The sequence below is a fragment of the Dermacentor andersoni genome, chromosome 1 (genome assembly GCF_023375885.2).
Source record: "Dermacentor andersoni chromosome 1, qqDerAnde1_hic_scaffold, whole genome shotgun sequence".
In the NCBI taxonomy this organism is placed as follows: domain Eukaryota; kingdom Metazoa; phylum Arthropoda; class Arachnida; order Ixodida; family Ixodidae; genus Dermacentor; species Dermacentor andersoni.
The window spans coordinates 222,224,265-222,246,643 of NC_092814.1; the positions used below are offsets into that span (position 1 = coordinate 222,224,265).

At 47.7% G+C, this 22,379-nt stretch overlaps 1 protein-coding gene across 3 annotated transcripts in view; it reads left to right on the forward strand.

Moving 5' to 3' along the window:
• The window catches only part of poe (E3 ubiquitin-protein ligase-like protein poe), a 590,397-nt gene that overhangs the window by 130,776 nt on the left and 437,242 nt on the right, over positions 1-22,379 (forward strand). For all 3 annotated transcript variants that reach the window (XM_055063706.1, XM_055063707.1, XM_055063708.1), the window contains one exon: positions 14,523-14,658. In XM_055063706.1, coding sequence (XP_054919681.1) covers positions 14,523-14,658 — 136 coding nt within the window. The remainder of the gene's footprint in view (positions 1-14,522; positions 14,659-22,379) is intronic.

Sequence of the window (22,379 nt, forward strand, 5' to 3'; positions counted from 1 at the left end):
TTTGGTGGGTGCACATTGGACGCTACAGCATGTAGCGTATGCATCCACCACGCTAGCTGCTGCCTGGAGGCTTTCCTCCATATGGCCCAGACTTCCCTCCGTTGCCCAGATGGTGATGTTGGCATACAACACATGCTGTACCCCTCTGACATTTGCCGGTTGAGTGGGGAGGTGCATCATCGCTGTGTTAAATAGCAGGGGCGACAGTACCACCCCTTGTGGTGTGCCCCTTGTACCCATGTGATAGGGTCCGTATTCTTCGGTTTGCAAACTAATTAGTGCTGATCTTTGATGTAATTGAAGGTATTGGTGCCACAGTTTGTGGCACTGAGGTGTTCCAATATGACACTGGTTCACATTGTCAAAAGCCCCTTTGAGATCGAGAGCAAGTATTAGTCGGTCATTGTGAGGCATGGCTGTGGGTTCAAGGACTTCCCTTTGCAAGTGCAATAGGACATCCTGTGCCGATTCGTGCATTCTGAAGCCAAACGTGGCTGCGAAGTCCTCCTTGTTTTCCAGGTACTCCGATAGGCGATCCCATACCATTGTCTCCATCAGTTTCCCCATGCATGAAGTCAATGATATAGGCCTGAGATTGTCCGTATTGATGGGTTTGCCTGATTTTAGGATGAAAGTGACAAGGGCCGCTTTCCACTTTATTGAAAGGGGAGTTTCCCCTTGTCAGATAGAGGTGATGTATTCGAGGAGGTGTATGTACACAGCATCTGGTAGGTTGGCCAAAAGTTTGACAATGATGCGGTCCCTACCAGGCCAGGGGCTGTGCCTCTCTTAATTTTTGCAAAAGTTGCTTTCAGATCATGCAGCTGGAATGATGCATCGAGCTCCAGATTTGCTTTGCCTGTATAGAGGTACTCCGGGCCACGCGGTCCTGCTGTTGGCAGAGATACTTGTCTCTAAGTGTCCCTTGTCTCTAAGTGGATATAACACCGTGCGCAGTGTTATATCCCCAAATCTTGGCTTGGGTGCCAGGTTCCTTTAAAGCAACCACAGCAACAAGATATTCCAGAGTTTCAAGGTAGGGGCGCAACTGGGCTCGTTTATGCCTATCCCTAAAGCCTCTACAATTTCACTGTATTATGAAGATAGGTTCGGACTTTTTAGACTTTCTTTGCCCGTCTCTAGCCATGATTAATTTGTTTTTTGAGGTGTGGCAGACTCGCTAAGGGAACTATACCGGTATTCCGCATGGTATTGAGCGAGTCTGCAAACGCTTCATGTTCATCATCCTCTGTTGTGCGGGGGAACTCGGTAGGATGCCCAACCTCACACATGAGGCTGGAGCGGCAAAAAAGGCGAGGGTTATTCTGTATCCATGTCTTAATATTCTGAGTTACCTGGTAGGTAACCGTGGCAATGATATGCTGTTTGGAGTTGTATAGCGGACTCTACCGCCTGGTTGATCAAGTTTTGGAGTTGCGCCATCTGCTCGGCAAATGGCGCCTTCGGCTGTTCCAAATTTGACAGTCGAGCTTCTATGTTACTTTCAAGGTCAAGCCGCGCTGATGTTAGCATACTGCCCGAGCACACGGATGCTGAATCCTCACCTTTATCCATGGGTCCACTGGTATCGGCGAATCTGCCCTAGCGTTTTTGAGTGTGCTAATTTTCAGTGTAATCTGTTTGTTTTGCTTCCCGAGCTTTTCGAGCTCCTTGTACATTTTATGTTCAATGGAGGGGAGGGAGAAGAGGGAGAGGACTGTAAGGTGACTCCGGCCCAGCTACTTGCCTGTGTTGGAGAGTTGCCCAGAGGAGGGAAATCTCCGGCTTAAAAGGTTGGCGACTTCGACTTGGCCCCAGACTGGGCTTGCTTCTTCTGTGATAGCTGCTGCTGCTGCTGCTGACGTCTTGCTGATGATGTAACACCTCCTGCCTGGTGTGTTGACCCGGTCACTGCAGCTTCCGGAATTTCCCCATGCATTCTGCGGAGCCGGCGGGATGGGCCCCTCCTAAGATCAAACAGGACAGTGCACATTCGGTGCACTTGCTGTCCGTAATATCTGCATCTACATTCCTCCGGGTGCTTCCTCCGGGTGAGGGCAGTTGTCCAACCAGTGCCCCATCGTGCCACAGCTGTAGCACGCCACCGACATTGTTTGAGTCCCGCACACCATCACATTTTGGTCCCATATGGGCCGCATGTTCAGGTCACCAGCCGCCACTTCGCCCACGTACTGGGCCACCGCTGATTCTACATCACCATGTCGGAATGCCATCTTCAGGTTCAGGATCCCTCTGGACTTCAGTACCACAATGAAGTCCTCAGATCGTAGTCAAGGCATCTGTTACGGACGCCAGTTGCTTTCCATCTTTGTGCGTAGAGGCAGCGCAGCACTAGCGCGGCTGAGATTCCTGGCAAAGAGAGAATTCCCCACGGTTGACGTCCAGAGTGCCGCGATGGCGTCCCCTTTGGCTTCCACGTTAGCTCGCTGCTTGTGTTGCCACAGGCGAACAAAAGCTTGTAGGCACTCATTTTCGATGGGCATAGAGTCCTTGCCTTGGGTCTTAAGCTCAATTTCTGTCCAATTCATGGACGATGGGTCATAGCCGACGATCTTCTCGGCCACCATATTCGGGGAATCCCTGGCGCCGAGCTTAGCTCTCATTAGGGTTCACTCCGCAGCAGCATGCAGAGATCTTCAAATTGATGTAGAAAGGCAAAAAATTTGCCCACCTGTGTGAAGTCGATGTCCGCAGGCTCCAGGCCACTTTACGAAGTCAGTGGCACCAAAATTTTTGGGGTCCAGCTTGATGGGATGTGGTTCGTGTCGAAAATCGATGGAGCAGATGCGCCACCCGTCCGAACACTGGCGTTCATGCGCGCATCTCCCCTCGTCCCAGTGCAGGCGACGCTACCAGCTGCTGGCTTCGCTTAATTCGTAGTGCCAAGAAGATATCGATGATGTACGTGGCATGAAACCACATCATTCGTCACCAACTCCCAAATTTATAAAAATGAATTTTCTCATCCAAATTTGGGTTTTTCGATTGCCCGATAATTTGGAAAACTCTGCGCCCATTTTTGTGCAAGAAAAATCGATCGGCGACTACTTATTTGCATAAAAGGTCGAATGTCAATCCAACAAAATTTTGATATACCATATTTACTCGCATAATCGCACTTTTTTGTTAAAAAAAATTTTCGCACATTTAGGGGTGCGATCATTACTTGAGTTAAATTTTCCGCAAAAAAAAAAAAAAAAAATGCTTTTTCATCCCCCATTTGCTGCGGGATGACAACAGGTCAACAAACAGGTGGCTGTTGCTGTGACAATGTGGGACATGAAAACAAAATGGCAGCTGGCGGAGCAAGCCGAACGCGCTGAACGAGATTTTTTTCTTCTCGTGAGTACATTACGTGCATTTAAACAGTTTCTTCCGTATCAGTAATGAATAATATCATTAATATCGGTAAGTTTGCTGCAATAACGTAGCCATTTCCACTTTGAGGGGACAGAAATGGAGATGGGCTCGCTTAGCTGTCAGTGACATAGAAACACATGACGGGCATGCTGCAAAAACTGCGGTATTTGTCTTCACTACTATCCTAATACGGCATGTTTCCGCTAAGGTGGGCGAATATCTTAGCTGTGTTACAAGCGTCGGCGTATGAATAAGGTACACTTCAAACTTATCAGTGTAAACGTGGCTACTATCGTTGCCGCTCGTGATTTGTTGCATGCCCATGAGTGCAGACGAGAGGAATCGAAAGGCGCCTTTTTTTGTTGTTGACCACAACCATTATAAAGCCAAGGCAAGTTTGGTTGTAGCTTTCTTTTTTTCATGGAAGTGCGGAAAGTGATAAAAGGAATGAAATCGGCATCTGCTTAAGAATCTGTTTGGTGCGTGCAGACCGCTTGGTATGTCTTGAAGAGTCGTTCACATAGCATTCGACAGAATTTAAGTGCAATCATCATTCGCTGGACTTGGCACACGACATATCACTGCGGCAAGTTCGGAGTACAATCATTACACGACAAAGAAAAAAAAGAACGAATTTTGACAAGAAAATTCAGGGTTGCGATCATTATGCAAGTAAATGCGGTAGCAAAGCAAATTGCCAATTTTACTAACTTCATTATATTGAGGTTTAACTGTAGTATTGAACACTGAGTGCAGTGCCTCTGCAACTTTGCTTCTTGTACGGGTACACATTCACTTCTTGCACCTTCAGAAATATTTAATGCGAAGAATTTGAAACGTCACTATATTGGCAGTTACTGTCAACAAGACATTGAATCTGATGGGCAGTACATGTATGGAGGAAAAAGCACAGTATGTGTGCAAGCTCGCGGTGCACATGGATGACTTGATTGTACAAACTGTGACCGTCCGTTCTTGGCAAGAGCAGATCGTCCCTCTGCTTCAAGAATATAAATGACTGCTTGGTCCGATACATGTTCCACAAGAAAGCGTAGATGACGTTCCTTTCAATGAGTATACCTCCGGGCATGGAATGTCAAACTGGAAATGGAATGCTTATGCTGAGATCGGCCTTGTAGGCCATTGTTTTCCGTGAACAGCACTTGATGTTTATATGGGCGGGTGAACTGAATCCAATCCTAACTCCAGCCTGGATGGATTTCTACATAAGTGTTTGATTTAGCAAAACCACTGCACGCCTCAGATGCACTTCGTGGAAGGACCATTGCGGTCTAAGCTGAACGTGTTTTCTTCGGTCTCTCTACAATTTCATGTGAATTGGAATGGACGCAGCTATTCTACAAGCTGAAAGCCACTTTCAAATCTAAGTGTGTCTGTGCAGTGTTCGCAGTCGCCAGTCGATGCAGCGGCTGGAAGAAAATGGCCAAGAACAAAAGGACCATGAGGCGTTGGAACGCTATGTGGTAAACAAGAAGAGATGGGTAGACTTGGGGCAGTCAGGACATGAGTAAAACGAGGACTGCTGGTTCCAACAGGAAGTGCATTCAGATACTGAAACTCGACCAGACACAACAGTCTGCATGGATTACTTATTGCTGACGTACAGTATGAGGATTGACCGTTTAAATGGCATACGCTCAGCCTAGTACCTTGTATATCCATATAGGCTGGTTAGCTTCCCGCAGCGCACCCATTTCTACCTTTTTTGAAAAAAAAAAAAAAAGTGAAGCAAGCACTCGAGGGCGCATGTGGTGCACCATGGTTTCGCGTCTGGGTGAGGCAGGCTTTTAGGGTTAATGCTGCAATCAGTACGTCAGACTACTCTACAGTGCAAGTAATTGGGACATTTGTATGCAAAAAAAACATTTGTGCTTTCTGCGCCATCTGGAAAAAGCAACTGGGTAAATTACTGCATTTCACAATCTTTGGAAAGTGTCCGAGACATGTGGAGGTGTGTCAGATAAGCTTCAGATCGGCATATTTTATATATTATATTATCTATACAGTCAAAACCCACAATAACGAAATCCCGCGGCAACGAAATTCTTGCGACAACGAAATATTTACTTATCCTTGACGAACGACCTTAGGAGTCAATGCATTTCGTACATCTTGACAACGAAATGTCGCTGTGCTACAATCATGCATCATTGTGATTTGCCGGAACGTAACCCTGCATATTACCTACTCACGCAAGGCTAGCAGGCTCCACGATGTGGTCAAATGCGATTGCTTTGCACTAAAATTGCATAAATACCACCACATTACACTTGTGTGGGCGCCGACATTTTTATTTACAAAAACAACCAAGTGCCGGAAGTGATCACGTACGCTGGAAACATGTCATGGCCGCCATCTTGTTTGTTTATCACCAGTTCGAAGCAGCACGCATGTTACATGTGATGGTTTTTGCATACGTAATGCAGTGCGTAATGTGCGACTAGGTGAGCAAAATGCAGCAAAAAGAAGGAAATGCACATCCCGCCGATGTAGAATTGTTTATGGCACATGAGATGGCGATTGCAGCATGGAGTGCCACACATTGGGCCGTAATTAAGCGATTGTCCAGGAATACGCATCCCTCGCTTCAAGAACGCTTGTTTTGGTGCCACCTGACGGGCATCGCGTGCAGATTCGGCGCTGGATGTAGATTTGCACAAAGGGGCAGTAATCTCAATCGATTGCCTTGTCTTTGGGTTTACAAGATACGATCACTTTCGCGCTCAGCACCGGATGCATTGGCACCTACAAGCAACAGCATGTGTTAGAGAAATGCTGCTGCATGTGTGGAGCGCTGTTGCTCTGTGTCTATTGCTGAGTTACACAACATCTTGTAAAAGTGATTGTATCTCCGAAAGCAACTGACCAAGAATACTGCTCCACGGCAGTGCTGCCACGGCCGATCGATGCATGTTGTGCACTTAGTACTGTCGGCAATACGGTTCTATATCCTCAAGCAGAGCTTGCCAAAGTAGGCTAATGCAATTTTGACAGCAAAGTTTCATTCTGAAATGCATTAAGTATCTGTGCTGTCTCAGTTCGCAACAACAAAATTCTCGCGAAAACATTTTTTTTTTTTTTCATTTCCCATGGATGGATGGAAACAACTTTATTCTGAATCCGGCAAATTTGACGACCCGGGCTCAGGTCTCCCATGAGGGGACTTCGAGGCCTTGCCTCGTCGCCGCCTCTCGGGCTTGCTGGACAGCCCACTCTTGTGTCTTGAGGTTGGAGCTGCGCAGAGCAGCGGCCCACTTCGACGCAAGAGCCTCCGGAGCTACTGCCATTGTAGCTGATGTAACCCGACACTCCCACAACATGTGTGACAGCGTCGCTCTAGTGTCCTGACATAATTTGCAAAGAGCAGTCGGGTATTGCGCGGGGAAAATGTGCTGCAATCGCACCGGACTGGGGAATGTTTGTGTTTGCAATTGTCGCCAGATGACTGCCTGGCGACGTTTCAGCATGGGGTGAGGTTGGGGCAGCAACCGCCTGCCTAGCTGGTAGTGCTTGGTGATGTCATTGTACCTGACCAGGCGTTCTCGCGTGTTTTGAGCCAGCAGTTCCGAACTCGAAGAGGCGGTCTCCGATTCTGCGCGGTGGGTCAGTTCTCGCGCAGAGCGGTGTGCTACCTCGTTCAAGTTAATGAGGCCCTCATCGGTGGGGGTGGCGACGTGCGCTGGAAACCATATGATAACGGTGTTATCGAAGTGCTGTCGATCAGCTTTCCTTAGAACCTGGAGAGCTTCGGAGGAAATGCGCCCCCGCGCGTAGTTGCGAACTGCGGATTGTGAGTCGCTAAAAACTACCTCGCAGAGGGGGTCGGTAAGCGCAAGCGCAATCGCTACCTCTTCTGCTGTTTCGGGGTATTCCGTTGCGACACTACACGCGTGCGTAAGCCGGGAGCTAACGTCTACGACTACCGCCGTGAACCGGTGTTCTCGTGTGTATTCTGCGGCGTCTACAAAGCGCGTAGTCCTCTTTCCACCCAAGGAGCGCAGCAGTGCCTTGGCACGGGCCTGGCGTCGGCCCCGATTAAATTCGGTGTGCATGTTTCGAGGTATAGGGGCGACAATCAGCGTGTCGCTGAGGTCAGGTGGAATGACCTGTTTCTGACCGTGTTGGACGTGGTAGTTGAAGCCGAGTTTCTGCAGGATGTACCGGCCCGTGGCTGTCAGAGACATGCGTTCGAGTTGAGAGGTTCTTTGCGCATCCACGATTTCCTCAAGCGTGTTGTATACCCCCAGCTGTAGCAGACGAGCAGTGCTTGTGGACTCCGGTAGGCCAAGGGCGATCTTGTAAGTCTTGCGTATAAGGGTGTTGATTTTCTCCCTATCAGTGACATTCCAGTTGTGGAAGGCAGCCACATAAGTGATGTGACTGATTGCGAAAGAGTGTATGAGGCGCATGACACTGTCCTCCTTCATGCCCGTGTGCTTGTTTGTGATGCGTTTGATCAGGCGGGTAGTCGCTGTAACCTTGCCTTCGATTTTGCGAATAGCTTCTATGTTTGACCCGTTGGCTGTTATATGCATGCCTAGGATGCGTATCTTCGGGACTCGGGGAATGCAGGAGCCGTCTTGCGTATAGAGGATTATGTCGTCACATTGGCGCGATTCGGCTGTGGGCTTGGGCCGGCGGTGCGAGCGGTAGACGAGCAGCTCCGATTTCAGTGGAGATAGTCGGAGACCTGTGTCTTGAAGGTAGGTTTCGACTGCAGAGACCGCTGCTTGTAAGGTGCATTCTATCTGACCGTCACTGCCCTTGTTGACCCACAGGGTGATGTCATCTGCGTACAAGGCGTGATGGAGGCCATCGATCTCGTCGAGGTAGGCCGGGAGACCTAGCATCACGAGGTTGAAAAGGAGCGGGGATATGACCGATCCTTGAGGAGTGCCGGTGCTTCCTAGTGTATGTTCGTCGGATGTCATGCTGCCGACCGCGAGGGTGACTGTGCGGCGCGACAGGAAGTCTCTGACGTAGTTGTAGCTTCGCTCACCCAAGTTGAGCTTGTTTATGCGGCTCAGGATTGCTGCGTGTGCTACATTGTCAAATGCCTTTTCCAAATCTAGGCCGAGGATGGCCCGGTTGCCACTAGTTGGGCCATTGATAATCTGGTGGTAGAGCTGGAGCATGACGTCTTGAGTGGAGAGGTGTGACCGGAAGCCCACCATAGTGGGTGGGTAGGCTCCAGTGTCCTCGAGGTGGTGGTTGATGCGGGAGAGGAACGCGTGCTCCATCACCTTGCCGACGCAGGATGTGAGGGAAATGGGCCGCAAGTGGTCGAGGCTGGACGGCTTGCCTGGCTTCGGTATCAGCACTGCTTTAGACCGTTTCCACGCCTCTGGGATGCAACCTGCTCGCCAGCATTTGTTGATGTATGCCGTAAGAGCGGTTATCGAGGCATCATCGAGGTTTCTTAGAGTCTTGTTCGTAACCTTGTTGGGACCAGGTGCTGATTTGCCATTAAGGTCGTGGAGAGCTGCGCGGATCTCCGACTCGTGAAATTCTTCATCGAGTGTCACATTTGTCTCTCCAGTGTAATCTCCGTGTTGAACATCGGGCCGTTGAGGGAAGTACTTGGCTAGCAGGCGTGTCACGAGCTGGTGATCACTCGTGGTAGCCTGTTCCTTGTGCAAAAGGCGTTGCAGGTTTGCTTGCTGAGCAGACTTGCTCTGCGTTTCCCCCAAGAGGTGACGAAGGAGACGCCACGTGCTGCCATTGTGGAGCTGCCCATCGACCGCGTTGCAGATGTCATACCACTGTTGGCGGCTTAAGGTCCGGCAATGTTCTTCCAGCTGGCGATTGATATGTGCGATCTTCTTACGAAGCTTTCGGTTGTGCCTTTGCTTTTTCCATCTTGCGTTTAGTGACGTCTTGGCTTCCCAGAGGTGGGCTAGTCGGCTGTCGATCTTGTCAACCTGGACCTCGGGTGCGAGCGTCTGCGTCGCCTTGTTCATGTCGTCGTTGAGCGTCTCCATCCATGCCTCGATGTCATCGATGTTCTCCTCACCTCTCTGTTCAGCTCGCTGCTTTCGGAATTTGTCCCAGTCCGTCCATTTGAATAGCTTAGGAAAAGGGGGTGTACCCGCCTGAGGAATTCGTGTTTCTATGATCATGTGGTCTCTACCGAGATCTTCAAAGGTATTGCGCCACATTGCTTGAGGGATGTTACGGACCGCCGTCAGGTCTGGTGTCGTGTCCCGTGCCGTAGACGTGCCCGTGCGGGTCGGTGCCGTGGGATCAGTAATAAGAGTTAATTCGGCATCATGTAGGTCCTGCCACAGGCGTCGACCTTTGGCGGTAGTGTAGCCATAGCCCCAGGCCTCGTTCGGGGCGTTAAAATCTCCCCCCACCAGAAACGGGTTTGCGCCCGCCAAGGCAAGCGCCCCTCGAAACAGAGAGAGGAAACGAGCCCGTGAGTGAGCCGGATTACTATATACGTTGAGGAGAAATACACTGTGGTTGCGTGTTCTACAGGGAAGGAGCTCTACAAGCATGTTTTCCGCATGTGTGCCGCTTACGCTGTGTTCTTGCACTACTGTCCCTTTCCGAATTAAAATTGCAAGTCCGCGATCAACGGGAATCGGCGAGGCATGCGCAGTGTAACCTGGAAGCTTTGGTACGGTACCTACTGTTTCTTGTATCATTATGATGTCGGGTTTGGGTTGCGCGTGTCGGACGTATTGTTGCAGCAGTGGTTGCTTCTTAGTGAAGCCCCGACAGTTCCACTGCCACACCACGAGCTCGTTAGTGGGGCTGGCCATCGTGGTGCTGTACTTGTGCGTTACCTGAAATAGGGCTAGGGTGAATGACTGTAGGGCCCATGGTGGGCATCATTTCCATGCCTGGGCGAGGGCCTATGTGAGTCTCGATTTTGTCTATATGGATTTCAACCCTGTCTGTTCGTTTCCCATCAATTTCATTATTGCGAGGTGCGACTGTATACACGTAGTGCACCACCTATAGAAGCGCCACTGATAGCCACCTAGCGGGTGCTTCCAAAAGTATGCTCAGGTGCAGTAGCAAACAATATACCTTGGCAGCAAGGATGGCTGAAGTTCACAGCTGCAATTTCTCCTTTGTCGGGTGCCAGACTGTTTTTTCTGCGGTGACAGCTGCAGAAAAGACGCTGGCCTCTATGGGAGCGGACATGAACATGATGTTACCGGTGTTTTGGACAACCCAGTTGATGTACGTGCCAGGTGCGTCCTACAAACAAATGCAATGAATCCCAGTTACATGAAATGGAGCTCATGTTAACTAGTCAGTTGGTTTTGTTTAGTAATGCGATGTCTCCATGTTTTTTTTTTTAATTGTACCCTTGCCGTAATACTGCTTCTGTACCTCAATAATAGGCACACGTCGTCAGTGCAGACTAATATCTCGCACAAATCTGCACAGTGCGATGTCTGCATATGTCGTAGTGATCTTTCTGCCGATAAAACATGTGACATCGCCATATAAGCGTCGTCGAAGTCTCCTCAAAAAGAGTAATTGTGAATTTATTAATGAAAATGTGTACACTAGTCAGTGAAGTCACCAAACGTACGGGTTAATAAGAGCCCTACATAGCGCTGTACCACTGATGCAATTCTGCATACGCCGACGAACTGCCGTTCCTGCTGCAGTTTTTGCAATTTTAAATTCCCTTAGGGAGCTGCTGGGAAACATACAAAGCTAACGTTTGACCAACTTTTTAATAGTTTTTCTTTTCTCGAATGTTACCAGAGAGAGGTGCCACATCATATACATAAATGCAGAGCAGCACCAGCCAAAGTAGATGGGCACTGACAGGAAGGCCGGGCTTAGTCCTCATCTGCATAAGCATAATAAGAAATAATTGAGTTCAGTATAAAATGCGCATGCAAAAAAAAGGACTATTTTGTGAAACAAATCACTCGGTGTGGTAAGTCTGCTCAGACAGCATCGAGGTGTAAAAATTTCCCAAGCGCGATGCGAGCTTGTCAGCTAAAATGGAACAGAAAACAGAATTACCATATGCAGCGACCATTAGCAATTCTTGCCCTGAACTGCCTACATTCTTAACACATTTCCCAAGAAACTACAATATCTAAGATGTGGTTCCCAGTGTACATCATTCATGAGCCCATCATAAACCACTCGGAATAGTCTACCCTTGTCAACCCTTCCACCTAGTTTTTTTTTTTTCTTGTTTTTTTTTTTCGAATGTATTGTCGTGTTACTTCTTTAAAATCGAAATTTTTCTTTGATTGTTTAAACATACAAAATCGGCAATGTTTCTGTTTTTTTTTTTTTTTTCATTGTTTTGTACATAACCACTGTTACACGTGTTTGTATTGCCCCCCCTTGTGTAATGCCTTCGGGCCTTCAAGGTGATAATAAATGAAATGAAATGTCCTTGGGCAAAAAGAATAAAGCTGTTAAAGAAGCACTTGCCTGTTATCATTTCGATAAGACACCGTGTGATTTACAAACGAGGCAAGGTGAAAACCTCGCTCTTAAAAAAAAAAAAAAAACAGTTCTGCATGAAGCACCTAGCAGTAGTTCAACGTGCACGAAGCCGTGCATAAAATAAATGCAAAAGTATGAAGTGCGTGACAGCTGGTGTGAGGACTTACCGGGCCGCATAAAACCAACAGTCTCAGTTCTTGCAAGCTTCAGTAGCTTTAACATACAACACGATGCACTCGCGCAGTCGTGCTGCCGAGCTAGAGCAATGCGTAAAGAAGCGGAAAACGGTAGAAGCGGCAAGCGGCACTCGGAACTTTAGTGAAACACCTTTAAACCTCATGCTTCACTGCATACGAGCCGAACAAAACATGGACAGGCTGCGATCAACTTCATCGCTTACCCATCATATTATGATTTAGTGCAAAAAACACCGACACAACAAAAGAAAGCGTGAGACAAAGAAATTTTCCACCGAACGGCGGCGATCCATTGCTACCATTGCTCCCGCTAATGAGGCTACCGTATTGCCGGCAATACGCTACCGTATTGCCGGCACGTTTTCACTGGTATTTGAGCAACCCACCATGCAACAATTCTTTGACAGGCTTTGAGGCTTTGTCCACCATACACATGTGAAGGGTGCTGCTCATTTTGCTCTGAAAACGTGAATAAGACAGAGAAGCACAATCAACGACGCAGAAAGCTACGGTGCATGGCTGCCTCCTTTCCCGAGCACACTTCGCAAAGCCGCCACCAATGGCGTGTCCATTGGCGCACACTACACGTATATAGAACTATTTCGTGATCTCCTTCGAGTTCAGCATATCTGGGTTCATCTGTAAAGGATGTGCTTTAAAAGTACTGATATGATTTGGGCAGTTGTGTACAAATCCACTCATAAATAGGGTAGGTCCTTCTGATCATCAAGGGACAGATTTAATTGCCCTGAGTAAGGCATGTAATTTATTAAATTTGTGGGGGTCTTGCATCTCACAGGAGTACCAACCATCGCGAATTTGGGCTTAGCGGACCGCAGGGCCTTGCCAGCCATCACCTTGCGTAAACTAGCGCACCGCTCGGCCGGCAAAGGGTGCTGAGCCATGCACCACACGAAACACAATATTGCCCTAAGTTAGCGAAAACAGGTTTATTTGCCTCTGATGACACCCAACATTGCACTAACACCCCGTCTCGGAATGGCACTGGAAGCAAAGAAGTTCCCACACCACATGCGAAATGGCAGAAAGGCACTGCTAGCATGTTGCTGCTGGAAGATGGCTCCCCGCAACATTCTGTTAAGGGAAGAGTGTTCCAGCGGCTATGCTACATACCTTCACGATGACCAGTGGGTCTGCTCGCAAGAGCGTAGAGCAATCTCCTTTGACTTAGGCCTCCGATAAGTGTGGCTCAGCGTAGTATGACCACACACGAGCACTAAGCACTGCTCTTCGGCTTAGCGTTAGGAAAGGGATCAGCACAAGGTACGCGCTTGCCATAGGTGCAACATACCGTGGACAAGCTCAAGTCCGAGAGATGCCCAAACAAAGGGGCCGGTGGACGAGAGAAAAAATGTGTAAATTTTCTATGCTCTCCCGGAGAGGTCTCTCCCATGTTTTGCCTTCCTAGCAATGACACTTGGCCTTCCCAGGCTGACGGCGTGAAGCGCCACCATTGAATATTGGTCTGTGAAAGATCCACCCCCTGAAACCATGCCGAGTAAAAAGAGGGAGGTACAGGTACAGCAGAATTGGCTAATGCCCACACAAAGCTGATAGGGCATACCTCAATCCTCACAAGGTTTAAACATATGCCTCACTACAGACTGCAGCAACGCTGCTCCCTGTGTTTTTGACCCTCTCAGCCCATTCTACGTAGAAGGGGGTGTGATGTCACTCAAGTGAGTGATCTGATTGGCTTCCCACATGACATCATCATGAACACTTGAAACATGCTTCTCCATTAAGGCTGATTAATCAGTGAGGCTTTTTTTGCCCACCTCTCCGTAATTTGGGGTGTCATCATCATGGGCTGTCTCGCCAAGTAGAAGCTGCCACCATACTGTCTGACAAGGATACTATCTATTTCGCAAGGTTTTGCATGACTTATCAGCACATATGCATCGGTGTATATAGCTGACAGTGTCTGTGGTGCTGTGCCAAGCTTGCCATCTTCACACAGTACCAGGAATGCTTTCACCAGTGATGAGAAACACTGCGTTGTAAAGGTGCGCAGGAAACACACTCAGTTCAAACCAATCGGAAATGGAAAAACACTTGCGTCACTGAATGTTATGGCCAAAGTGGCAGGACATATCTATGTCTGCACGGAATAAAATTTGAGGGGCAACACTGCGGTTTGAAAGAAGGGTAATGTTTAACCACTTGTATCTCTTTTAGTATTACGTGCTGATGCAATTCTTCTGAGAAGGCATTCCGTTAGAGATACTATGCTTGGATGGAGCTCTTAAGTACGACTAAAACTGTTTCATGGACCATTTTGTTAAGTGTAGCAGCATTTGCCTGAAAATTGTTCTTTGGAAATATTTTACAATTCATATGATAAATTACATTTACATTTGATGTGTTTCACAGTTTCAACAGAATGCAATAGCTACTGGCAACGGTAGGGTGTGCTTTGCATTTTGAAAAATTTGGCAATACAAAATATTGTTTGCATGCCCTCAGGTTCTTTTGCTGAGACAGCAGAAAGACAAGGATGACCTGAGGAGTGAGAATGACACAGCTTGCATACTCATCTTTCGCCTGGTGCTCAACACCATGCAGAAGGCCATCCTTTCATCACATGTCGACGACAGTGAAGGCATGTACTTTATAATCTTACCTTCCATTACTTAGTTTCTTGAAACTAGCATATGTGTTAAGCCTCAGGCACGTAGACATAATTGCTGCACTCTGGTATTCCTCAACTTAATTATTTTTATGTATTAGGCTGTTGTACTTTAAATATGTGACAGGGGATCTGAGAACTTATGCAAGCTGTTCAAGTAATGGCTATGTACTTTCAGTGTGTGCGGATGTTTTAATTGTCATTGAACAGCAGCAGTGTTAAGCATCATTGCATTAACACTACGGCAGTTAACACTTATTGACTACTGTAGTGTGAAAAATAAGAACGACACACTTAAAGCCCTTTTGTCCTCCGTGGATTCCAATGTAATCGGGATGGTATCTTGGTTGGACTGCACTATCCTCACTTGAGAGGTGTTCCCTGCAGGGTACACCTCCTATCGAAAAGACAGAAATACACAAGGAGGAGGCGTGTTTTTACTTGTAAAACAAACTATTACTAGCTTTTTAGTTGATTTTGGTGAAACAGGGTGTAAATCCATCTGGTGTAAAATAGCTCTTGGAAATGAGCATTACACGATTGGGTCATTTTATTGTCCCCCCAATGATAATTTAGTGATACTTTTCATATGCTTTCTGGCATTTTATTGAAGATATCAAGTGATTATTTCATAATAGGTGGTGATTCCAATTTACCTGCATTGCAATGGTCGAATAAGTTACCTATGCTTTCCTCACAGTCATCACTATGCTATGCACTTTTTGATCTCATTGCTACAGTCGAACCCGACTATATCGAACCCGTTTACATCGAATTATTCCATATATCGAACAATTTCTGGACACGGTATAGTTACAATGAGTATATATAGCAAAAATAACGCATACATCGAACAAAACTAGTAGCGACTCCCGATATATCGAACGTCAAGCGGCGGAAAGTGCCCCCGGAAGTTGGCTTTCCCTCGCGGTGAAGGGAAAACCCGGCGGCGCGGCTCCATCCAACCGCTCTCCCTACGTGACCGCGCTACCTCGGAGCCGCCGACACCCCCCTACAAAAAATGATCCTGGCCCGCCCGCCCGCAGCGCTTGCTCAGACAGCCAATCAGAGGCTCTTGTGCCCTCGTCGTGCAAGATGGCGAAAGTACGAGTTGTCTCGCTGCTTATCTGATTCATTGTGTGCACCTTCTCCCGCAGTGTCGCCGTGATGAAGCGGCAGAATTCGCCTTTCGTCGTGAAGCTCGAAATCATAAATAGGGTCGAACGCGGTGACAAGTCGGGTGTCCCCGCAACGTACAAGATTCCGAGGTGCACTCTCGGCACGATCTTGAAGGGGGAAATTAGGGCTAAGCGGCCTAACTCGCGACCCGGTGCCCGTAGTGCCCGTGGCGCCCGACGCGTACGCACGGCCGTGTACGAGTGGTTCATCCAAAATAGCTTCAGCCGTACCGACTTCCGCGTGCTCGGTGATGACTGTAAATTCTGATTAATGCGACGAAGCCGTTGTCGTTGTTGCCGAAGTTTGGAGCGAGCTGTCAGAATTTCTGAAAGCTGTTGACGAATCAACGGTGGACGAGTTTGTGAGTGCAAATGATGGTGTCGCGAGTACGGGAGAGCCCGGAAACGAAGACTACATTGCCGACATCGTGCCGAGCACAAGTGAAAATGGGCACAACGAGGAAAGCAACGACCGTCTTTGGCCCACATCCTCCGAAGTGATTGGTGCGCTCGCACTAGTCCGGTGCTTCTGCGCGAACGCGGAATGTTGCGGCCTCAGCTGCTCCGACTCCTTAGACAACGTGGGGAAGTGCGTGCCTCGCACGCAGCGAAATCGCCCAAGCAGAAGAAAATGCAGGTCTATTTCATGCGAAACGAAGCTAGTTTCATCAATAAAGTGATTTCATAAATGCTATGTGCTTTTATGGCATCCAATTATTTAGCAGGCTTATATCGAATTATGCTCTATATCGAACTGATAGGCGTTTTTTTGCGAGTTCGATATAGCCGGGTTCGACTGTACTTATAGTCTCTTTCAGTTCGATTTACCAAGTCGTCGTGGAAACACTACTTCCACACTTAATCTTTTGTTCATAAATTCCCTTAGTCTGCTTCACTCCGTTCATACCGTACCTGGTATAAGCGACCACGAATGCGTCGTTGCATCATTGTGAAGTCCTAGACCCCTATGTACAGTAGCAGTTCCAAGGCCTAGAAAGGCTTTTTTGTTAAAAAAAGAAGATTACGTCGAAATAATTTATGCACTTGAATGGCATTTTGACAGTCTCTCAATGCTTAGCCCTACGGCCACTGTATCTGAGCTATGGACGATATTGAAGCAGATTTTAATGCCTATTGACTTGCACGTTACATCCAAGGTTCTTTCCCATAAACACAGGTGAAATAAACCGTGGTTTATCACTGAAATTAAAACACTTATAAACAGAAAGAAGCGCTTAAACCAGTATCTAAGACACAGTCCAGAACCACTGATCATTGACAATCTAAAATAGTTTGGTAGTCCAATCAGCTCGAAAATTGCAGTGGCAAAGAACAGTTTTTTTTTAAACCTTAGAGTCGTGTATCAGAGAGAGCCCTAAACAATTATGGAAACTGGTAAAAACAAACAGCAAAGATGAAGTTGGGATTCCAACTTTAACACAACAGGACGTAACTGTAAGCAACGAGGGTGAAAAAGCAAACTGCTTCAATGTTTTATTTTCGTTTTTTGTTGCTCTACGCTCAATGCTGCCCCGACCTGCCTATATAGATTAAACGAGTTCAATTCCATGCCAAGTGTTATTATCGACGACTACGGGATTATGAGCCTTCTCACAAAATTAAACAAACTCTGTGCCTGGCCCTGATGGTATCTCAAACTATATCCCCAACACCTGTGCTGGCATCCTTTCTAAATACTTAGCATTACTATTCACAAAGTCCTTGAATGACTGTGAGCTACCTCAGGACTGGAAAACTGGTAACATTGTTTCCATTCACAAATCAGGGCTATGGGACAAGGTCTTTAACTACAGGCCAATATCCCTAACTAGTACGGTACTGGTTTGGCCTAGTTGGTTACAATTCATGATCATTGTTACTTGTGCACCACTTGGAACGAGGACTGGGGAACGACAGACACAAGCGCAAACTTTCAACTGGTTTTAATGGTTGGACATGAAGTGGTTTACAGTGAAAGCTCATTAATTCGAACTTCAATAATTCGAATTTATGGATAATTCGAACTCTACGATTTGGTCCGGCCAAGCTCCACAGAAGTCTATGCATAAAAAAACCTGTTAATTCGAACGCGAGAAGGTTCCACCACGGATAATTCGAACTACGTGCCGTAGTTCTGGCGGCTTGGAACCTGGCACACGGCCAGAGAAACGCACCTACTGCCTACGCACAAGGCTGCGTCCCCTCCGGAACGGAGAGAACGGCGAGAGAAGGCAAAATCGGGAAAAATCTAACCGGCGCGGTGTCGGCCAGAAGGCAGCGGCAGCTGCCTCCTCTCCGTTCTACGTTGACCTCCGAGACTTCTTGCCCGTCACAAATCTCACGGGCTTTGCAAATCTCCTTTGTTGACTATGTCGACGGGGACGAGGTTGCAGTGGTGTGTGGTGCGCTGAAAGATGAGGACATAATTTCTCAGGTCAAAAGTGCTGAACCTGTCGATGGCAGTGACGACGAGGAAGATGAAGATGAAGCGCCAGTGCGGACCTCCGCTGTGGAAATCATGGCTGGATTGAATGCTGCCCGTCTCTTATTCAGTTTTGAAGAAGGCGAAGAGGAGGCCTTCCGCCACGTTCGCTCGTTATAGCAAAAAGTGCTAGCTGTCGCCTTCAAGGAAAAAAGGTAGACTACGATTACGGACTTTTTCAAGCATTAAATTTCTGACATGCCCTAGTGCTTCCAAATCGCAGTGTACTGTTCTTTTCTTTCACTTTCGTTAGTTTGAACTGTCGTTAATTCGAACTGAAGCGGCTTCCCCTTGTGGTTCAAATTAACGGGCTTTTACTGCATATACATACATGAGAGTGATGTAACATGCAATACATAATAAAATAGTATGCATGTGCAATCGACAAGACAGACTTGCATGCATGCATTTGCAATAGCGAGATAAATTCTAAATAATACTTGTGATACCCAAGACAGACATGTTGATGGCCTACACATCTATCGCTCCACTTTCACAAAATCCCGCCCTGTTAAGATAACTAAGTTCTTTTTGGTATAGTACCAATGAAGCCATACTGAAGCAGTTTTTCCCAGGGCGATGAAATTTTTCCGCTTCAATTATCTCGCGTGTCGTCTGATTGTTGGGCTTAGCTACAACCTTGCAGTCACTGAGCAATGGTTTGCAACCAAAATCCTGAGAGTGTAAACCCTAGTGCACTTGTAGCGGAAAAGCAAAATTGAAGCGGAAAAATTGTGTTTTATACAGGAAATGCGCTGATCACTTGGCCCAGTGAGTATTACAAAAGGATTTGGACTTAATTTTATCCTGGTCACAAAAATAGAAGGTGCCCTTAAATATTAGCAAACGTAAACATAGCAGGTTCACTCGCAGACGTGTAGTACTGCTTTGCATTTTTCCTTAAAAGTCATCGAAGAAGTGAACAAAGCCAAGTACTTATGTGTAACCTTTTCATCAAATCTAACCTGGAATGAACATGTTCATGATATAAGATTTAAGGCAGGACGTACCGCTTACAGTGAGGTAGTTACTTTACCAACAGTTGCCCTGTCCTGGAATACGTGTGTGCAATATGGGACCCCATACCTGAATACTAATTAACAGAATCGAAGCCATTCAAAATCACTCTGCGCGCTTCGCGACTAGAAAATATTCTACGCCAAACAGCATTACTGACATTAAACATAACCTAAATTGGGATGAGCTCGCCACACATCGAAAACATTTTCCCGTCACTTTCATTAAAAATATTTTATTGAATCGATTAGTCCTCGGTAAATATAAATACAGTAGAACCTCGTTCATATTGTTACGCGAACGAAGGAATAAGAACTGGAGACTATTTACAAAGTATATTTACAAAGGATAATGCAGCGCTAGCCAGTTCAGCCGACAGCTCGAGAGCCAGAGAGCGTTCATCGTCTTCGTCGGGGTGCCCGTGTGCATCGGCCGCAAGAAACACGCAATATGCATGTATCATTATCCCCGGCGGCGGAAGCACCGTCTTGGTGCATCTAAATATCGGTGATAACTGGAGAGTGATATGGTTTAAGGCGTGCAACATGCACAACGTCAGTGGAATTCGGTGCAGATGAGGCACTGGTACTGACTGGGGCGATTTCGTACGTAACTGTAGTCACGGCACGCAGCACTCGATATCAGCCTGTGTACCGAGACAGGTGTTTTTCAGACAGGCCAACGTGACGAGTCGGGGACCACAGGAGTACTAGAGATCCAGGTGAAAAGTGGACGTCTCCGTGTTGGTGATCGTACAAGCGCCGTTGCTTCTCTTGCGAGGTCAGGAGGCGAGCGCGGGCAATTTCGCGTGCTTGGGCTGCCCTGGTGATGGCATCAAGTACATACTCGCTAGTGTCTGCTGCTGCGGATGGGAGGGATGCATCCAGTGGCAATGCAGGTTCGTGACCGAACAACAGAAAGAACGGGGAATAACCGGCAGTGTCGTGACGCGAAGAATTATACGCAAAAGTGACATAGGGTAGGGCAAGCTCCCAATCAGTATGGTCGGACGAGAAATACTTTGCAAGCATGTCTGTTAGGGTACGATTCAGACGCTCTGTGAGACCATTAGTCTGTGGATGGTAAGACGTAGTCAGCTTGTGCTTGGTTCAGCAGGACTGCAGGATGTCGGTGATGACTTTAGAAAGAAATGTCCGACCACAGTCAGTAAGCAATTAGTGTGGAGCGCCATGCTGCAGAATCACGTCGCGTAAAAGAAAATCAGTGACATCTGTGGCGTAGCTTGTTGGAAGTGCTCTGGTGATGGTGTAGCGCATGGCGTAATCTGTCGCCACAGCGACCCTCTTGTTGCCAGATGTGGATAGAGGGAAAGGGCCAAGTAGGTCCAAGCCAACGTGAAAGAACGGCTCCGAAGGAATATCAAGCGGTTGAACCCACCCGGCAGGGAGCGTCGATGTTTTCCGGCGCTGGCATTTCTCACATGCCGCAACGTTTTTCCGGACGGAGCAGGCAAGGCATGGCCAAAACAAGCGTCGGCGAATCCGGTCGTAGGTGCGGGAGACGCCAAGGTGACCTGCCGTTGGTAAATCATGAAGTTCTTGGAAAACAGCTGACTGGAGGTGCTTCGGAATGACGAGGAGTCGAGCAGGACCGTTGGGGCGTACATTGTGGCGGTATAATGCACCATCCCGGAAAACAAACAGGTGAAAGGACGAATCACAAGACGAAGATTCCAAACCATGAATGATGACGCGCAAGGCGGCATCACGGCGTCGCTCATTGGCAACGTGTAGCAGCTGAGAAACGGAGAAAATGCAAGCGTCCGCATTGGGGTCAGGGTCGGAGGGTGGTTTGTCTACTGGATAGCTGGATAAACAGTCTGCGTCTTGATGTAATCGGCCCGACTTGTACACTACTGCTTAGGAATATTCTTGCAGCCTCAGAGCCCAGCGACCAAGCTGGCCGGTAGGATCCTTGAGTGAGAAAAGCCAGCAGAGCACGTGGTGGTCCGTGATTACAGAGAAGTGCGTGCCATACAAGTACGGGCGGAATTCGGAAACCGCCCAGACGAGAGCCAGGCATTCACGATCTGTAATCGAATAGTTGCGCTCCGCTGCTGTGAGGAGTTGGCTAGTGTAGGTGATAACACGATGTTCACCCTGTTGGCGCTGGGCTAAGACGGCTCCGATACCGACCGTGACCACTGGCATTGGTACGTACTTCTGTAGGAGAGGATGGGTCAAAGTGGGCCAGTATAGATGGCGGGGTGAGAATGTTGGTGAGCTGGGCAAACGCGGCAGTTTGAGCGCTGGGGCCCCACTTAAACGGCACATCCTTCTTCAGAAGATCAGTAAGTGGTCGGGCAAGCATTGCGAAGTCTTTAACGAAGCGTCAGAAGTAGGAGCAGAGTCCTAAAAAACTTCGGACATCTTTGACAGACTGAGGTACAGGAAAAGACGTGACAGCATGAATTTTCTCTGGGTCTGGTTGAATACCAGAAGCGTCGACGAGATGGCCCAGCACTGTAATCTGCCGACGACCGAAGGGACACTTTGATAAATTTGGTTGCAGCCCAGCCTCGCGGAAGACTTGAAGAACAGCTGATAAGTGCTCAAGGTGTGTCTCAAATGTAGGTGAAAATACGAGAACGTTGTCTAGTTAGCAGAGGCATGTTGACCATTTGAACCCTCGAAGTAAAGAGTCCATCATACGTTCGAACATTGCTGGGGTGTTGCATAGACCGAATGGCATAACTTTGAATTCATATAGGCCATCAGGGGTACGAATGCAGTCTTCTCTTGGTCCTTTTCATCCACGGAAATTTGCTAATAACCAGACCAAAGGTCTATTGATGAAAAGTATTTGGCACCGTGGAGACAATCGAGGGCGTCGTCAATGTGAGGCAAGGGGTAGACGTCTTTCTTGGTAATACGGTTTAGATGACGATAATCTATGCAGAAACGCCATGTGCCATCTATCTTTTTAACAAGCACCACGGGCGACGCCTAAGAGCTCGACGAAGGTTCAACAATACCTTTGGCAAGCATCTTGCCAAA